The following is a 13,858-nucleotide window of genomic DNA, read 5'->3' as shown; positions in this document are numbered from 1 at the left end:
AGGTCCCTGCCCGCCCCCCAACAATCAGAACTTTATCCATGATTATAAAGGCAGCAAGCCCCTGGGGCCCTAGAGCCAGGTAGTGGGGATGGAGGATGGGAGGAAAGCCAAGTTCATAAGACCAGAAGGGACATCTTTGAAAGACATCATGGCCTATTCCAAGGACAGAGAATGCTGGTAGACTGAGTGCTATGCTCTTTTCACAAGCTCAAGGGGCAATCCTAGTAGGCATGAAAACAGGAGTTAGCAGGAAGGAAATATCAGAGCCCCGATGATCGACAAGAGACACAAGTAGAAACATGCAGACACTCTGCACCCCCCACCCCACAATGCATCTCCTTTCCTCCTTCCCTATTGTATTCCCATCCTCACTTCCAGGCCTCAGCTCTCACACGGGAAGTGGTGTCAGAGTCAGCGCTTATCCAGCTACATCTGGCCACACCCTTACCCATCTGAGGCTGATCCCACTTTAGAAAGCATCAGACTCACCCCTGCCCAGGGTTAGTGGGTAGAAAATGAGCTGACTTTGGGGTCATTCCGACCAGGGTTCATGTGGTGGCTCTGCTAGTCACTAGATATTTCACAGTGGCTTAATCAAGTGACTTAATCATCTGGGCTACTTTGCATCAACAACTCCTCTCATGGTTATTGTGAGAATTCCAATTTTAAAGACTAGCCTATGTAAGGTGCACGTGGCCAAGGGATGGCGTGTCTCTTGATCCACCCTGTTCCCCCATTGCCAAGGACATTGCTCAGCATTTAGAACTTTCTCAGTAAACACGGTCCAGAGTTCATAGTCCATTTGGAGTTTTCCCTTAATCAATTCCTTTCCATTGACTGTTACAGCCACATGGGATGGGACCCTAAGGATCCTCCAGGCCATTTTACTCAAGAGGAAACAGACTCAGAATACATAATTTCTGTGCATCATACAGACTGCAAGATGCAAAGCAAGACAAGGGGCCAGTTCCTCAGACCCCATAAGTTGTTGATACGAAGGCACAAAATTAGGGGCAAAGAGTGGGATTAGAGAACAAAATGCCCCAAAAGCTGCAGAGAATCTCCAGGAGGACGAATCAGGAAAAGAGCCTGGACCATGGCTCCTAAGTAGGAATGATTAAGGCACAGAGGACTGGGAAGGACGTTGCCTGGAACAGAAAAGTTGAGTTCAGAAGTCATTAGTAACACAGAGGTGATGGATAAAGAGAGGAAGTTGGGGACACTAGGTGATTATAATAGATGGCATTTATCAAGCAAGTACTCTGCACCAGGCACCTGTGATCTTATTTAATTCTCATCAAAAAACACCTCTGTGATAAAGCTATTACTATAATATCCATTTTAGCAATGAGGAAATTGAAGCACAGAGGAATTAAGTAATTTGCTGAAGGTCACAAATTTAGCAGGTAGTGATGGAGTTGGGGGTCAAACCTATACCTGCTGTCTGTGAAACCTGGGTCATTAACCGAAACTTTCACCATATTAGGAGTTACTTCTGAATAATCAGAAGGAGCGGAGAGACAGCCCTAGGTAGGGATTATATTGACCCCAGAGAGTGGCTGTTCAGGGAGGATAGAATTATGGAGCATTATTGAAAATGGGTAGGGGTGATGAGGACCTCTGGAATTTAGGGGGGATAGTAAAAGAATAAAGGAGCAGACATAATCACTCTACAACCCACAACTGGACAGTCGAATTCTTAAGTTGAATGGAAAGAAAAATTGCAAATAATATAAAGATCAAAAATAATTTTTATTTGGTTTTGGAATACCTACAGACGTTGTTGCGTCTGGTTCCCTCAATATTCACAAGATATCCAAGGAAATAAATTCTGTTCAACTGACTCAGGAGTGTCTGCAGATCTGATTTCTCTCTCCCAGCCCACGGATAAGCTCCCTCTTGTGGCAAATGGGATATTAACTCTAAGACTCAAGAAACACCCATCCAAGGGGAAATGTCTGGCTTGGACCTTACCGAAGTGAGGGCATTAGGTGTACGGGTCCGCCACAGGTCCAGGAGGCCAGCAGTGAGGGCTGGATCATCCTGTTTGCCCTGCAGTGGTAGACTGGCTTTCCCAAAACTGTGCCAGCATATCAGTGCAAGAGGGGCCTTCCGTGCTCAACCCCCCTCCACCAAGACTGGAGCACACAGGTGGGTTGATCACCTTGGCACACAAAATCCCCTCTGCCAGTGGGGATCCAAATGCAGATGGGGGGGCATGGGACCATCCCCTGAGGCAGTTGCTTGTCAGAGTTTGGAATTTAACCCTACTTGAGCCCGTAAGTTAACCTGTTACTGTTTCGTGGACGCTGGCAGAAGACAGGAGAGCTCTGGGACACAGACAAAGGACTGTTGGTCATGGCACAGCAAGAAGCATGGGCATCATGCTGGCCAGGGTTACCCCGTGCCCCTAAATCCCAGACAGTAACTCTAAAGGATCCAAGTAGATGCTCTATAGGCAGGAGGCTTGTGGTACAGTCAAGGAACGCTGACCTTGAGGAATGCATGTTTTTCTAGTGAGCAGTCATGAGTCTGATCTTTTTCCAAATGTCATCTCTTAAGGTTGCTCACTGCAAACACTATCCTGAGAAATGGCCCAGGTAAAGATCACATAAGGCTTGGCATTCTTGCCATGCCCAGTAAGAACATGCAGGAAGCTCAAGAAGCTCAAGGCCCATGGCAGATTGCCCTGCCCAGCAGCACCCCTGACCACTCCCCTACCTCTGTGCTGGGTTAACCAGTTGTCCATGTGAGCTCTGCAACTCACAAGACGATTGCTCCTACTGGTGAGGCAGGACTGAATCCAAAAGGTGCTAACACACTGATCTTTGGAGACTCTCTGCATGGGTTGAGACAAGATTAATATGATTTGTGAGGAGTTTGCCATTGAATAAGAACATAGGTAACGAATTTAGCTCCATTGGAAACAAAAGGTTGTGTGGAAAAGTAAAGTAATTATAGGTGACTGCATAGCAGAGCTGTAAAGTTATTACATAGTCATAATAATGGAAACAATGAAAATAGATCCGACCTAAGTTCTCGTATATACTATTTATTTTTTTAAAGATTTTATTTATTTATTTGAGAGAGAGAGAGAATGAAAGATAGAAAGCACGAGAGGGAAGAGGGTCAGAGGGAGAAGCAGACTCCCCGCTGAGCAGGAAGCCCGATGTGGGACTCGATCCCGGGACTCCAGGATCATGACCTGAGCCAAAGGCAGTTACTCAACCAACTGAGCCACCCAGGTGCCCCTCGTATATAATATTTATATTAGGAGGATGGGTGATGGGAGATGGAAGTGTGTGATGGAGGCTGGCAAAAGGAAGAAAATAAATCCTCTCTTCCAGGATATCTATATAATGCCTAACACTGAAATATCAAGAAAGCATTTTATTCAGAGACATGGAGGTAAACATCTACAAAATAACCAGCTAAAGTTTAAGCAAATCACTGCATAAAAAATAAAGAAAAAATATTTTGGAAACCATACTACTTTTCATAAATTAGGCATTGAAAAAATACTTATCTTGGGGCACCAGGGTAACTCAGTCAGCTTATTAAGTGTCCAACTCTTGATTTTGGCTCAGGTCACAATCTCAGGGTTGTGAGATCCATCCTCATGTTAGGGTCTGCACTGGGCATAGAGTCGGCTTAAGATTCTCTCTCTCCCTCTCCTTCTGCTCCTCCCCCTCCCTTTCTAAAAAGGAAGAAAAAGGAAGGAAGGAAGGAAGGAAAGAAGGAAGGAAAAGAAAGAGAAAAAGAAAGAAACAAACAAACAAACTTCCTGTCTCACTGGAAATGGTTAAGGGAAAAAGGGAGGAACTGCAGAAAGATCCTGTAACTGGAAGTAACAGTGTGGAAAAAATCTTTTTAAAGACTTTATTTCTGGGCGCCTGGGTGGCTCAGTTGGTTAAGCGACTGCCTTCGGCTCAGGTCATGATCCTGGAGTCCCGGGATCGAGTCCCACATCGGGCTTCCTGCTCAGCGGGGAGTCTGCTTCTCCCTCGGACCTTCTTCCCTCTCGTGCTCTCTATCTCTCGTTCTCTCTCTCTCTCAAATAAATAAATAAAATCTTTAAAAAAAAAAAAAGACTTTATTTCTAAGTCATCTCTACACCCAGTGTGGGGCTCAAACATACAACCCTGAGATCAGGAGTCACATGCTGTACTGACTGAGCCAGCCAGGCGCCCCTGGAAATTTATTTTATTTTATTACTTTTTTAAAATATATTTATTTACTTATTCAAGAGAGAGAGGGAGGGTGAGAGAGAGAATCTGAATCAAACTCTGAGCTAAAGCGCAGAGCCCAGCGCAGGACTCAATCTCACGACCCTGAGATCATGATCTGAGCCGAAACCAAGAGTTGGATGCTCAACTGACTGAACCATCCAGGCGCCCCTGGAAATTTATTTTAAACAAAAAAATTGACTGAACCCTCAACTGCTTTTATGGCTTTATAGGATAAAATCAATAATAAAAAAATTTTTAAAAACACAACAGAGATGGAAACGATGCCGTGAACAAAGCAGGAAATGAGGCCAGACTAGCTGGCTGTGTGTGGGGGCCCTACATTCAGGGTCTTGCACCTTCTGGCGAATGTTGGGTTGAGAGCGCTAGAGTAAAAACAAAGGAAAAAAGCAGGGTGGTGTTCTGGAGATATGCCTACCACAATGGACAGATTCATCAAATTCAACAAAGAAATCCCAGCCTGAGTGCTCTTGGACCCTGTAGCCATGGACACCAATCAGAAGTAGGAATCAGGGCACCTGGGTGGCTCAGATGGTTAAGCGTCTGCCTTCGGCTCAGGTCATGATCCCAGGGTCCTGGGATCGAGTCCCACATCGGGCTCCCTGCTCCTTGGGAGCCTGCTTCTTCCTCTGCTTCTCCCTCTCTCTCTCTGTCTCTCATGAATAAATAAATAAAATCTTAAAAAAAAAAAAAGAAGTAGGAATCAGAGAACATCCCAATGAAGTGGCTGAGGCCTGCCTGGAGGAGGAGTGCCCTGACATGCTCAGAGGGATCACCTACTACCTGGACTAAGTGTTCAGTGCTTCCTATGTTCTACTCACCAGCAATGAGCAAGAGAAGAGCCAAGGAACCTTGAGAAGAGGAGACATGGCAGGTTGAAGACCCAGTAGAAGAGAAAGAGGGCTTAGAAGTATGGAATGGTATTCCTCAGAATCCTACTTAACCCACTAAAAATAATCCTCAAAAGCTCTGGGTTCAGGACGAAGATAAGAACAGGGAGGGACATTGCCGGCTCACTCCTGAGCCTCAAGGAAGGTGCCTAAGTTCAGATTCTTTCCTTATCTTGAGCTTCCTAGGGAGAAACTGGCCTGGGTGAGCCAGTTTCTCTGGGCATGGACCTTTGCTTCTCTCTCTCATTTGTAGTTTTTCTCATGCCGAATTGGGTGCACAATATGTGAAAATACTGTCTTTGACACTTGGTCATGGAAGAAAACCCAAATAACTCAGAAGGAAATAATTCAGCCAGTGATATTTCAAAGAAACTTCGGGCCCCTTGAACAAATTTGAAAAACCATGTGACAGAAGAAGAATTTCAGATCAATAAGGAAACCCAAAGTCCACAGGAACAGGCCAGGCTAAGGCAGACTGGAATGTGAGACCCCGCCCCACCACGGCAGGAGAGTTGGGTTGGGGGTGGGCAGGGGAAGGGAACCTCAGGAGACCCCAGTCCTGGCCAGCTGTGGGGGAAGGGGAGAGGGACACAGAGTCACTCAGACATCCAGAGAGACTTCCTGGAGAGATTCAGATTTCAGAGGAGGAAGTGAAGGCCAAAACAGCTGGCCAAGAAGAGATGAAAGATTGTTCCTGACCAGTTGGGCGTGAGATGGTGAGGGGAGGGCCACAGGGGCCTGACAAGGGACATGACTGAGGGTGGGGCTGGGCTGTGGGCGTCACCGGGCACACCAGGGAGGATAGGGGGCCCAGAGGACCAAATGTGGATCCTTCCACGAGCACCTCCTGCCCGCCCAACAGAGAACCAGCAGCAGATTCTCCTTCAGGCAGGACCAAGTTCAAGTGCGCTGTGAGAATGCCCCACCCCAGGAGGACCTCATTGCTATAAACTGTCTCCTTCTTGGCAATTCCCAGTCACTTTGGAATTGCATGTTGCTCTATATTGGGGGACCACTCTGCAAACAGCCCATCAGCCCCAAGGGTACATGGGAAAACCTGTGTTTCCATGTAATTGGCTTCCTCTGTATCCTCTGTATTTTATTTTATGCATCAGATATTATCTTGAGGGGAGCCTGGGTGGCTCAGTCAGTTAAGCGTCTGACTCTTGATTTCAGCTCAGGTCTTGATCTCAGGGTCTTGAGTTCAAGTCCTGTGTTGGACTCCATGCTGGGTGTGGAGCCTACTTAAAACAAGAAAAAATTACCTTGAAAAAGAAAATAAATAAATTTTAAAATTAAAAAAACAAAAATTATCTTGAGGATAACCAGCAAGGGAGGCAACGGCGCAAAAGGCCAAGAACCACTGACCAAGAGGGATGGGGTATGCAGAGACCACAGGCTGTGAGGGACAAGATGCACGAGGGGGATGTGCCTCATTCGTTGGATGATACTGGATACTCGTAGGATTGGAGCCCTTCAGAACCTGATTCCAACCTCCCTTTTAAATTTATCATCCCACCTGCCCATCCCCTCAATCTTCATGAACCCAGTTTCCACCAAATTGGCCTTAATGACCCTCACGTAGGTCTGGCGCCATCTCTTTTTGTCTTTGCTCATGTGTCCGTTGATGTATTTATGTGTTATTTTATTGTCGTCTCTCTGCCAAGCACTGGACTAAGCACTAGGCACAGAAAAATGAATATGAAGATACCATCCCTGTCTTTACAAAATTTGTCCTTTATCTGCCAACAGAAATAGGCATTTCTGGGGCACCTGGCTGGCTCAGTCAATGGAGCATGCAACTCTTGATTTTGGGGTTGTGAGTTCAAGCCCCGTGTTGGGTGTAGAGATTACTTAAAATTAAGTTTTTTTAAGTAGTCTCCACGCCCAGCATGGAGCCCAACATGGGGCTTGAACTCACAACCCCAAGATCAAGACCTGAGCGGAGACCAAGAGCCAGACACTGACCTGACTGAGCCACCCAGGCCCCTAAAAATAAAATTAAAAAAATATATATATATATTTTATATATACACATATATTATATACATATATATATATATAAACATATGTATATAAAGAAACTGGCATTTCTTTCTCTGTTCCATGTCCTGTTCGACCACAATATGTCCCATGCTGCCTTTTTCCTGACACCATTCCAGATTTGAGTTCCTTCTCCAATAATTCCTTGTTGGCATCCATCATAGGAGATTGGCAGGAAAGTCCTGACCACACTTGGTTATTAGATTTCTTAGGTTTTCATAATTAGGTTACACAACCTAATTTTCTGTTGTTAGGTTCTAATCATTAATCAGTATTAGGTTTTCATCTGTTTCATCCTGGCAATTGCAAAAGACAAAAGATTCTTTCCACACTGTCACAGAAATTGCCTGATTTTTCAGGCTGTGCTTGAAGTCAGTAATTCCTGCTTCTGCATTTACACTCTTTTTCTTTACGCTCTCCAACACTTCTGGACTCCACCTTCCCAGACTTGGGTCCCTGATTTCCTTAAGCCCTTCATACTGTCCTATGGTAGCAGCTGCTTAGGACCTAAAATTTTGCCTTCAATGAGCATTTCATTCTGGCGGACCACAAGAAATAACTCAGTCAGGTGTTTAACCCTCCACAGAGTAAAACCACAGCCTGCAAGAAAGTTCCCAAAACGTGTATCGTCTCTGCATTCAGCCCCAGTCTGGCCCTGTGATCAAGCCTGGTTACCCTCCCTCCATTTCCCTGTCCCAATTTCATTATCAGTCAGAATCTTCAGTTGCTGAAACAGAATCTAATTCTGACTTGAAGCAGAAAATAAACAGATTTATCAGTTAGCCCTCGGAATCAATGGAGAGACTGGAAAACCCCGGCTCAGAATTAGGTAGGAGAAACACAGGGGAAAACATCACACCACTGAACAAGTCCTGTAAACACACACCGCTGGCAACAGTAGGGACCAATGGCACCACCTCACTGGACGCGGGGCACCCCCACAGCTTGCAGCCCCGCTGCTCCCAGGACATGGCGGTTACAGCCGCCGCTGAGTTCCCCAGAAAGGGCCGCCCGCTTTGCCGCCTTCTGTGCTTCACGACACCTGCCTCAGCGTCCAGGGCACCGGCGTCTGCTTGACTGAGCCCAAGCCGTGCACATCTGTTCCGTTGCAAGGAGGTTGCCAAAAGGGGAATCGGGCTACTTCTGACTCCAGGGTGGAAAGGCCTGGATTCCCCAAGCATAGGAAGGGGTGCAGGGAGGCAGGGGCGCCTGGGTGGCTCCGTCGGTTGAGCGTCCAACTCATGGTTTCAGCTCAGGTCGTGATGTCAGGGTCGTGCGATCGAGCCCCATGTCCGGCTCCTTCCTCTCCCTCTGCCCCTCCCCCACTCACGTAAGTGTGCACGCGCTCGCTCTCAAATAAATAAATAAATCTTAAAAAAAAAAAGAAAGAAAGGGAGGGAGGGAGGCAGAGATGTGAATGTCCTCCATGCAGAACTCCAGTGTGCTGGGTGAGAGAGAGAGAGAGAGGGTCCCACCCTAGCTGGGGTCTGCCCAAGCCCAGGCTCTGGCCATGTGCAGAGCTTTTCCAGAGGTGGTCTGACAACACCCCAACCGCCCCCCACCCCGCAGTGAGCCTAGGGTGATAGACTGGAAAGGCAACACACACCCCAGGCATCTGCCACTTAACACTCCCCCTTCCCTCCTCCCTTGTGCCCTGGCGTTCTGTCACCAGGGGGATATTACAGTCCCAGCCCGTCTTGGCTCTCAGTCTGCACACCATCTGTGAGCTGGCTGAGTGCAACCCCTGCCCGGGGTGGCTTGTGCATCCTTCTCTGTCACTGTCAGGGGAGGAGCCTGTCCTGCGTGCTCAGTGGCTGTGGAGTCACCTTTCCCAGGCTGGGCTCACAGCCCAACCATTCCCAGAACTACACCTGGCTTTATTTCCAAGTAGTCTGCTCTGAGCTCCATGAACCAGGGCAGTCCAGAATCTTCCGGTCAGGCAAAATGGGCACAGTGGTGTCTGTCCTGCTATCCTTGCTACTCTTTCTGGGTCCTGCAGTCCCTCAGGAGACCCAAGCTGGTAAGTGCGGAAGCCAGGGTGGCTGTGGGGGACAGATGGGCTGGAGAAGGGCCTCTAATGCAGCTGGGATTCCCAGGTATACTCTGGGAGTGAGTGTCCAAGGCTGTCACCTAACTCAGCTCACAAACGTCAAGAAGCCTTGAGGGAGCCTCTGGACTCATGCTCAACGAGGGCCTTAACAATCAGAAGCTAAAACCCTTAGTTTACAAATGAGCAAAACTGAGATCAGAGAGGTGAAGTGACCTGGCAGGGGTCACACAGCCAGGACAAAGCAGGAGCCACACAGGTAGAACTTTCTGTCCCTTGCTTTCTTCCAGTGGCTGGGTGAATCTGTCTGGTTCTCGGAGAAAGAGGTAACAACCCTAAGGGGCCGATGTGAAGGCAGGTTAACTGGACGGTTGTAGAAGGAAAATGGTCCCCTCCCCCCACAGTCAGACCACAGTGCAACCATTAGCCCCGAGGGCAAGTTAGGGGGAAAGAAACCGGCTGGAATCTGGGAAGCACCAGAGTCCACACTAGGGCAGGAAAATGAGGCTGCTTCCTGGCCACCAGTTACAGGAAGAAATGTAAGCTAAACTGTGCATGTCTGAAATTCGTTGCATTTAAAAACTATGAGGATGCATGTTTTATTTTAAAATGTTAATCACATCCTACACCCAAATCTGTATTAGTCAGGGTTCTCCAGAGAAACAGAACAAACAGGATGTAAATACAGAAAAAGAGATTGAGGGCGCCTGGGTGGCTCAGTTGGTTAAGCGACTGCCTTCGGCTCAGGTCATGATCCTGGAGTCCCGGGATCGAGTCCCGCATCGGGCTTCCTGCTCAGCAGGGAGTCTGCTTCTCCCTCTGACCCTCTTCCCTCTCGTGCTTTCTATCTCTCGTTCTCTCTCTCTCTCAAATAAATAAATAAAATCTTAAAAAAAAAAAGATTGATTTTAAGGAACTGGATGGCACAATTGAAATCTGCAGGCCGGAGACCCGGAGAAGAGTCAGTGTTGTCATCTTGAGTCCAAAGGCAGTGTGGAGGCAGAATTCCTTCTTCTTTGGGAGACTGGGCTTCTTTCTTGTGGCCTTCAACTGATTGGATGAGGCCCACCCACTGTGAAGGGTAATCTGCTTTACACGAGGTCTAAAGTTAATCACATTGAGAAACTAATTAGCAAGGATAATTTCAGTACTTGAACTAGGAATCATCCATAGGACCTCCAGTATTATTAACCCCGATGTGAGTTATATCATGAATTAATTACCGGAAACGTCCCTCCTCTCCAAGCCCCTGCCTTACCCCAAAATGCAAGGTGCAACCCTGGGAATTCTGAGATCCAGATCCTGGCCTTACCCTGTGCCAATTCATTCTAGGTCATCTCCTGAGTTTTCTGGTAAATTCTTCCTACACATTCAAATTCTATGTCTTAGATTAAGTTGTGCTCCAGTAACAAAGTTTTTAGTGGCTTAACCCAACAAGTGTTTATTTCTTGCTTGTGTAAAGTGAATACAGAGAAGGCAACGTTCCTGTCTTCCCTGGGATGACTCAGGAATCTGGGCTATTTGCATCTTGGGACTCCTGGTTTCATCCTGAGGTCTCCACAGTCATCACATAAATAAAAGAAAGACAGAACAAACCAGTTCATAGGGCCTCAGACCAGAAGAAAGACATCACTCCCACTCACATCCCCAGAACTCAGCTGCACGATCCCAAAATACGTACAAGGAGGCTGAGAAATATTACCTTCTTATGTGTCAAGAAGAAACAATGAAGTGAAGACACAGAATGGTGTCTGAAGTACCATACCCAGGATAGAGGTAGGGCCCTTTGCACTTGAGTGAGCCTCCAGAGTGGTGAGGCTGGGGGCTGGGGAGGACAAGGCCCATTGGCCACAGCCCCCTTCCTGGCCCTTTGCTGCCCCACGTTGGGCATCCCTTGCATGGACCCCACACCTCAAAGTCTTCTCTTTTTCAGGGCCTTACTCTCTGAGCTTCTTCTACACCGGGCTGTCCAAGCCCAGGGACGGCTTCCCCAGCTTCCAGGCCACAGCCTACCTCAATGACCAGGATTTCTTTCACTATGACAGTGAAGATAGGAAAGCCATACCCTCGTACCCCTGGAGCCAGATGGAAGGAATAGAGGATTGGGAGAACGAGAGTGAACTTCAAAAGGCCAGGGAGGACATCTTCATGGTGACCCTGAAGGACATCATGGACTATTACAAGGATACAGAAGGTCAGTGGACTGTGGACTGCTGGAGTGGAGGGTCTTAGCTCAAGAGGCAGCCCTGCAGGGGTGAGTGGAGAGGGGTCAGCAGGATGGAAGCAATCCCCGTCCCGAAGGAGGAACGGAGAGCAGGGTAGAAATACGCAGACCCTCTGCACCCCCCACCCCCACCCCACAGCGCATCCGCTCTCCCCCTGCCCCATCCCGTCCCATCCTCACTCCTAGGCCTCCGCTCTGACAGGAAGTGATGTCAGAGTCAGCTCTCATCCAGGCATGCGTCACCTCTCAGCTGCACAGCCCAACCTGTCTGAGGCTGATCCTACTTTAGAAGGCATCAGGCTCCCCTGCCCAGGGATGTTGGGAAGAGTGTGCTAACCCTGGGGTCCGTCAGACCTGGGTTCACATGGTGGCCCGGCCAGTCACCAGCTGTTTGACAATGAACATGTTCTTAATTATCTGGTCTGAATCTGTGCAATTGGAACCTCCAAAAGATTCCACAAAACTTACCTATGCAAATTCCATGAAAGCTAGAACATCGTCGGTCCCGATCATCCCATCACCTGGGACAGCCACTAATAAATAACCTGCTCAAATGAAATATGTTGAATGATTGAGAGAAAATGCCTCACACAAACCATGGCCCATACTGGGAGCTCAGTAGGGACCGAATTCAAAGCCACACACTGTTAGAGTTACATGGAATCCTGAAGACCCTCCTGTCCATAAGGAGCAGACTCGGGAGGGCTCATCTCGACTTGTGTTAGGAGGAAGATGAGGAGCCGGGACCCCCCCACACACCCCTCCACCCCCAACCCTGTCTCCCAAGTCAGCCAGTCACAGGCTGGTGAACTGTTGATGCTAAATCATCATAGGGTGAGTGTCGAAAGATGGGTTTCTGAGCACAAAAATGCCTAAGAAGCTACGCAGAATCTGAAAGCTTCCTATAGGAGGCCAGAGGTACACAGACATCTGAAGGATAAGGAACGGGAAGCCCTGGTAAGGAAAATGGCCCGCACTGTGCATCAGAAGTAGGAGAGGGTGCCCGGGAAGGACACCAGCAGACATGTGATTGGCTGTAATAAAAATGCTGAACCAAGTAATTATGAGTAAAGAGGGTAAAGAGAGGAATGGAGGGTGTGAGAATAACATTTCCTGAGCACCTACTATGTGCCAGGCACAGATATCAACACTGGTAACGCTCACAGCAACCCCCTAAAGCAGCACTGTGGCCGTTGCTGTTTCCAAGCTGAGAAGACCAAAGCACAGGGAGGGTAAACGCTCAAGTTCAAGCCAGGTCAGTGTGGAGAGAGATCTGCCGTTTGAGCCCAGGGAGGTTGAGATCAGAGCCTGGGCCCACAGCACTAATCAGTATTGGGTCCACACCAGTTGTGTCCCCCTCCCAGAGGAGGCCAGTTTCCAAGACTTGTTGCTCACTGGGCTGAGAGGGGGCTTCATAGATTCGTAATGAAGATCTTAGAGCCCAGAAAAGAGGGGAGCCGTGATCACATCATGTTTACTCAAGCGGTAACATCAGCTCCACTTAGAACAGCAAGAAAAAGAGGAGAGATTCGGTAATCTGTGTATAAAACTCCGAATAATTTCTATTTAACTTGGAGATGGCGCTTCAGTGTGGTTCTGTCAGGTTCCTAAGAACTCCCAGTGTATTCGAAGTTCACTAGATGAGATGATGCCGGAGGGTGGGGGGCAGGAAGCTGGGAGCACGGTGCATGGTCTGTACTCCCTGACCCTCCCCAGCCGGGAAGGATGCATCGCCGCTCAGACGGGCCTAAAACACCAAACCAAAGCACCTTTCCCTCTTCTGCTGTATGTGTGGCTCATAACCCATTTGCCAATATAAAGGGACCACATGCTTAGATTTCCAAAACCTCGCTTCCTGTTGTTTCTGCAAACTGTGTAGGAGTCAAAGTTATTAAAACAGAGTCGATGCCAGGCTGACTGACTTCCCCGGGGGCCCGGGGAGGGTGCAGGGGCTCACACCTTTCAGGGAGTGTTTGGCTGTGAGCTCTGGAATAACAAAAGCAGTGGAGCATTCTGGAGGTACGCCTACGATGGAAGGAACTTCATCGAGTTCAACAAAGAAATCCCAGCCTGGGTTCCCCAGGACCCAGCAGCTCTGAACACCAAGCAGAAGTGGGAGGCGGAAAAGGTCTACGTGCTGCGGGCCAAGGCCTATCTGGAGGAGGAGTGCCCAGCAATGCTGCGGAAGTACCTACAATACGGCAAGACCTACCTGGACCGACAAGGTACCCCCCGCTTCCTAGGTCCTGCTCCCCCCGCGCTGAGCTGAGAAAGACCAAGGTGATCTCAGGCTGGGAGCCCGGGGAGCATCTCAGGCCCAGGTGGTGTCTCTAGGATGACGCCTCCCAGCTGGGCAGTGAATGAAGGCAGGTGTGGAAAATGCCTGCCTGTCAGAGCTTGGTTGTCA

General features: G+C 48.4%; 1 protein-coding gene across 1 annotated transcript in view; it reads left to right on the top strand.

The window, feature by feature from the left end:
• Positions 1-13,858, top strand: part of AZGP1 (alpha-2-glycoprotein 1, zinc-binding) — a 43,592-nt gene that overhangs the window by 27,818 nt on the left and 1,916 nt on the right. Inside the window, exons 3-4 of the mRNA XM_088017076.1 lie at positions 11,161-11,421; positions 13,401-13,676. Of these exons, the coding sequence (XP_087873202.1) occupies positions 11,161-11,421; positions 13,401-13,676 (537 nt within the window). The remainder of the gene's footprint in view (positions 1-11,160; positions 11,422-13,400; positions 13,677-13,858) is intronic.

Source organism: Eumetopias jubatus, unplaced genomic scaffold (assembly GCF_037043125.1).
Source record: "Eumetopias jubatus isolate StellerSeaLion01/CBP00866 unplaced genomic scaffold, mEumJub1_p1.0 scaffold_12, whole genome shotgun sequence".
NCBI classification, from domain to species: domain Eukaryota; kingdom Metazoa; phylum Chordata; class Mammalia; order Carnivora; family Otariidae; genus Eumetopias; species Eumetopias jubatus.
Note: the sequence above shows the minus strand (reverse complement) of the source record. Positions and strands in the feature narration are given on the sequence as shown.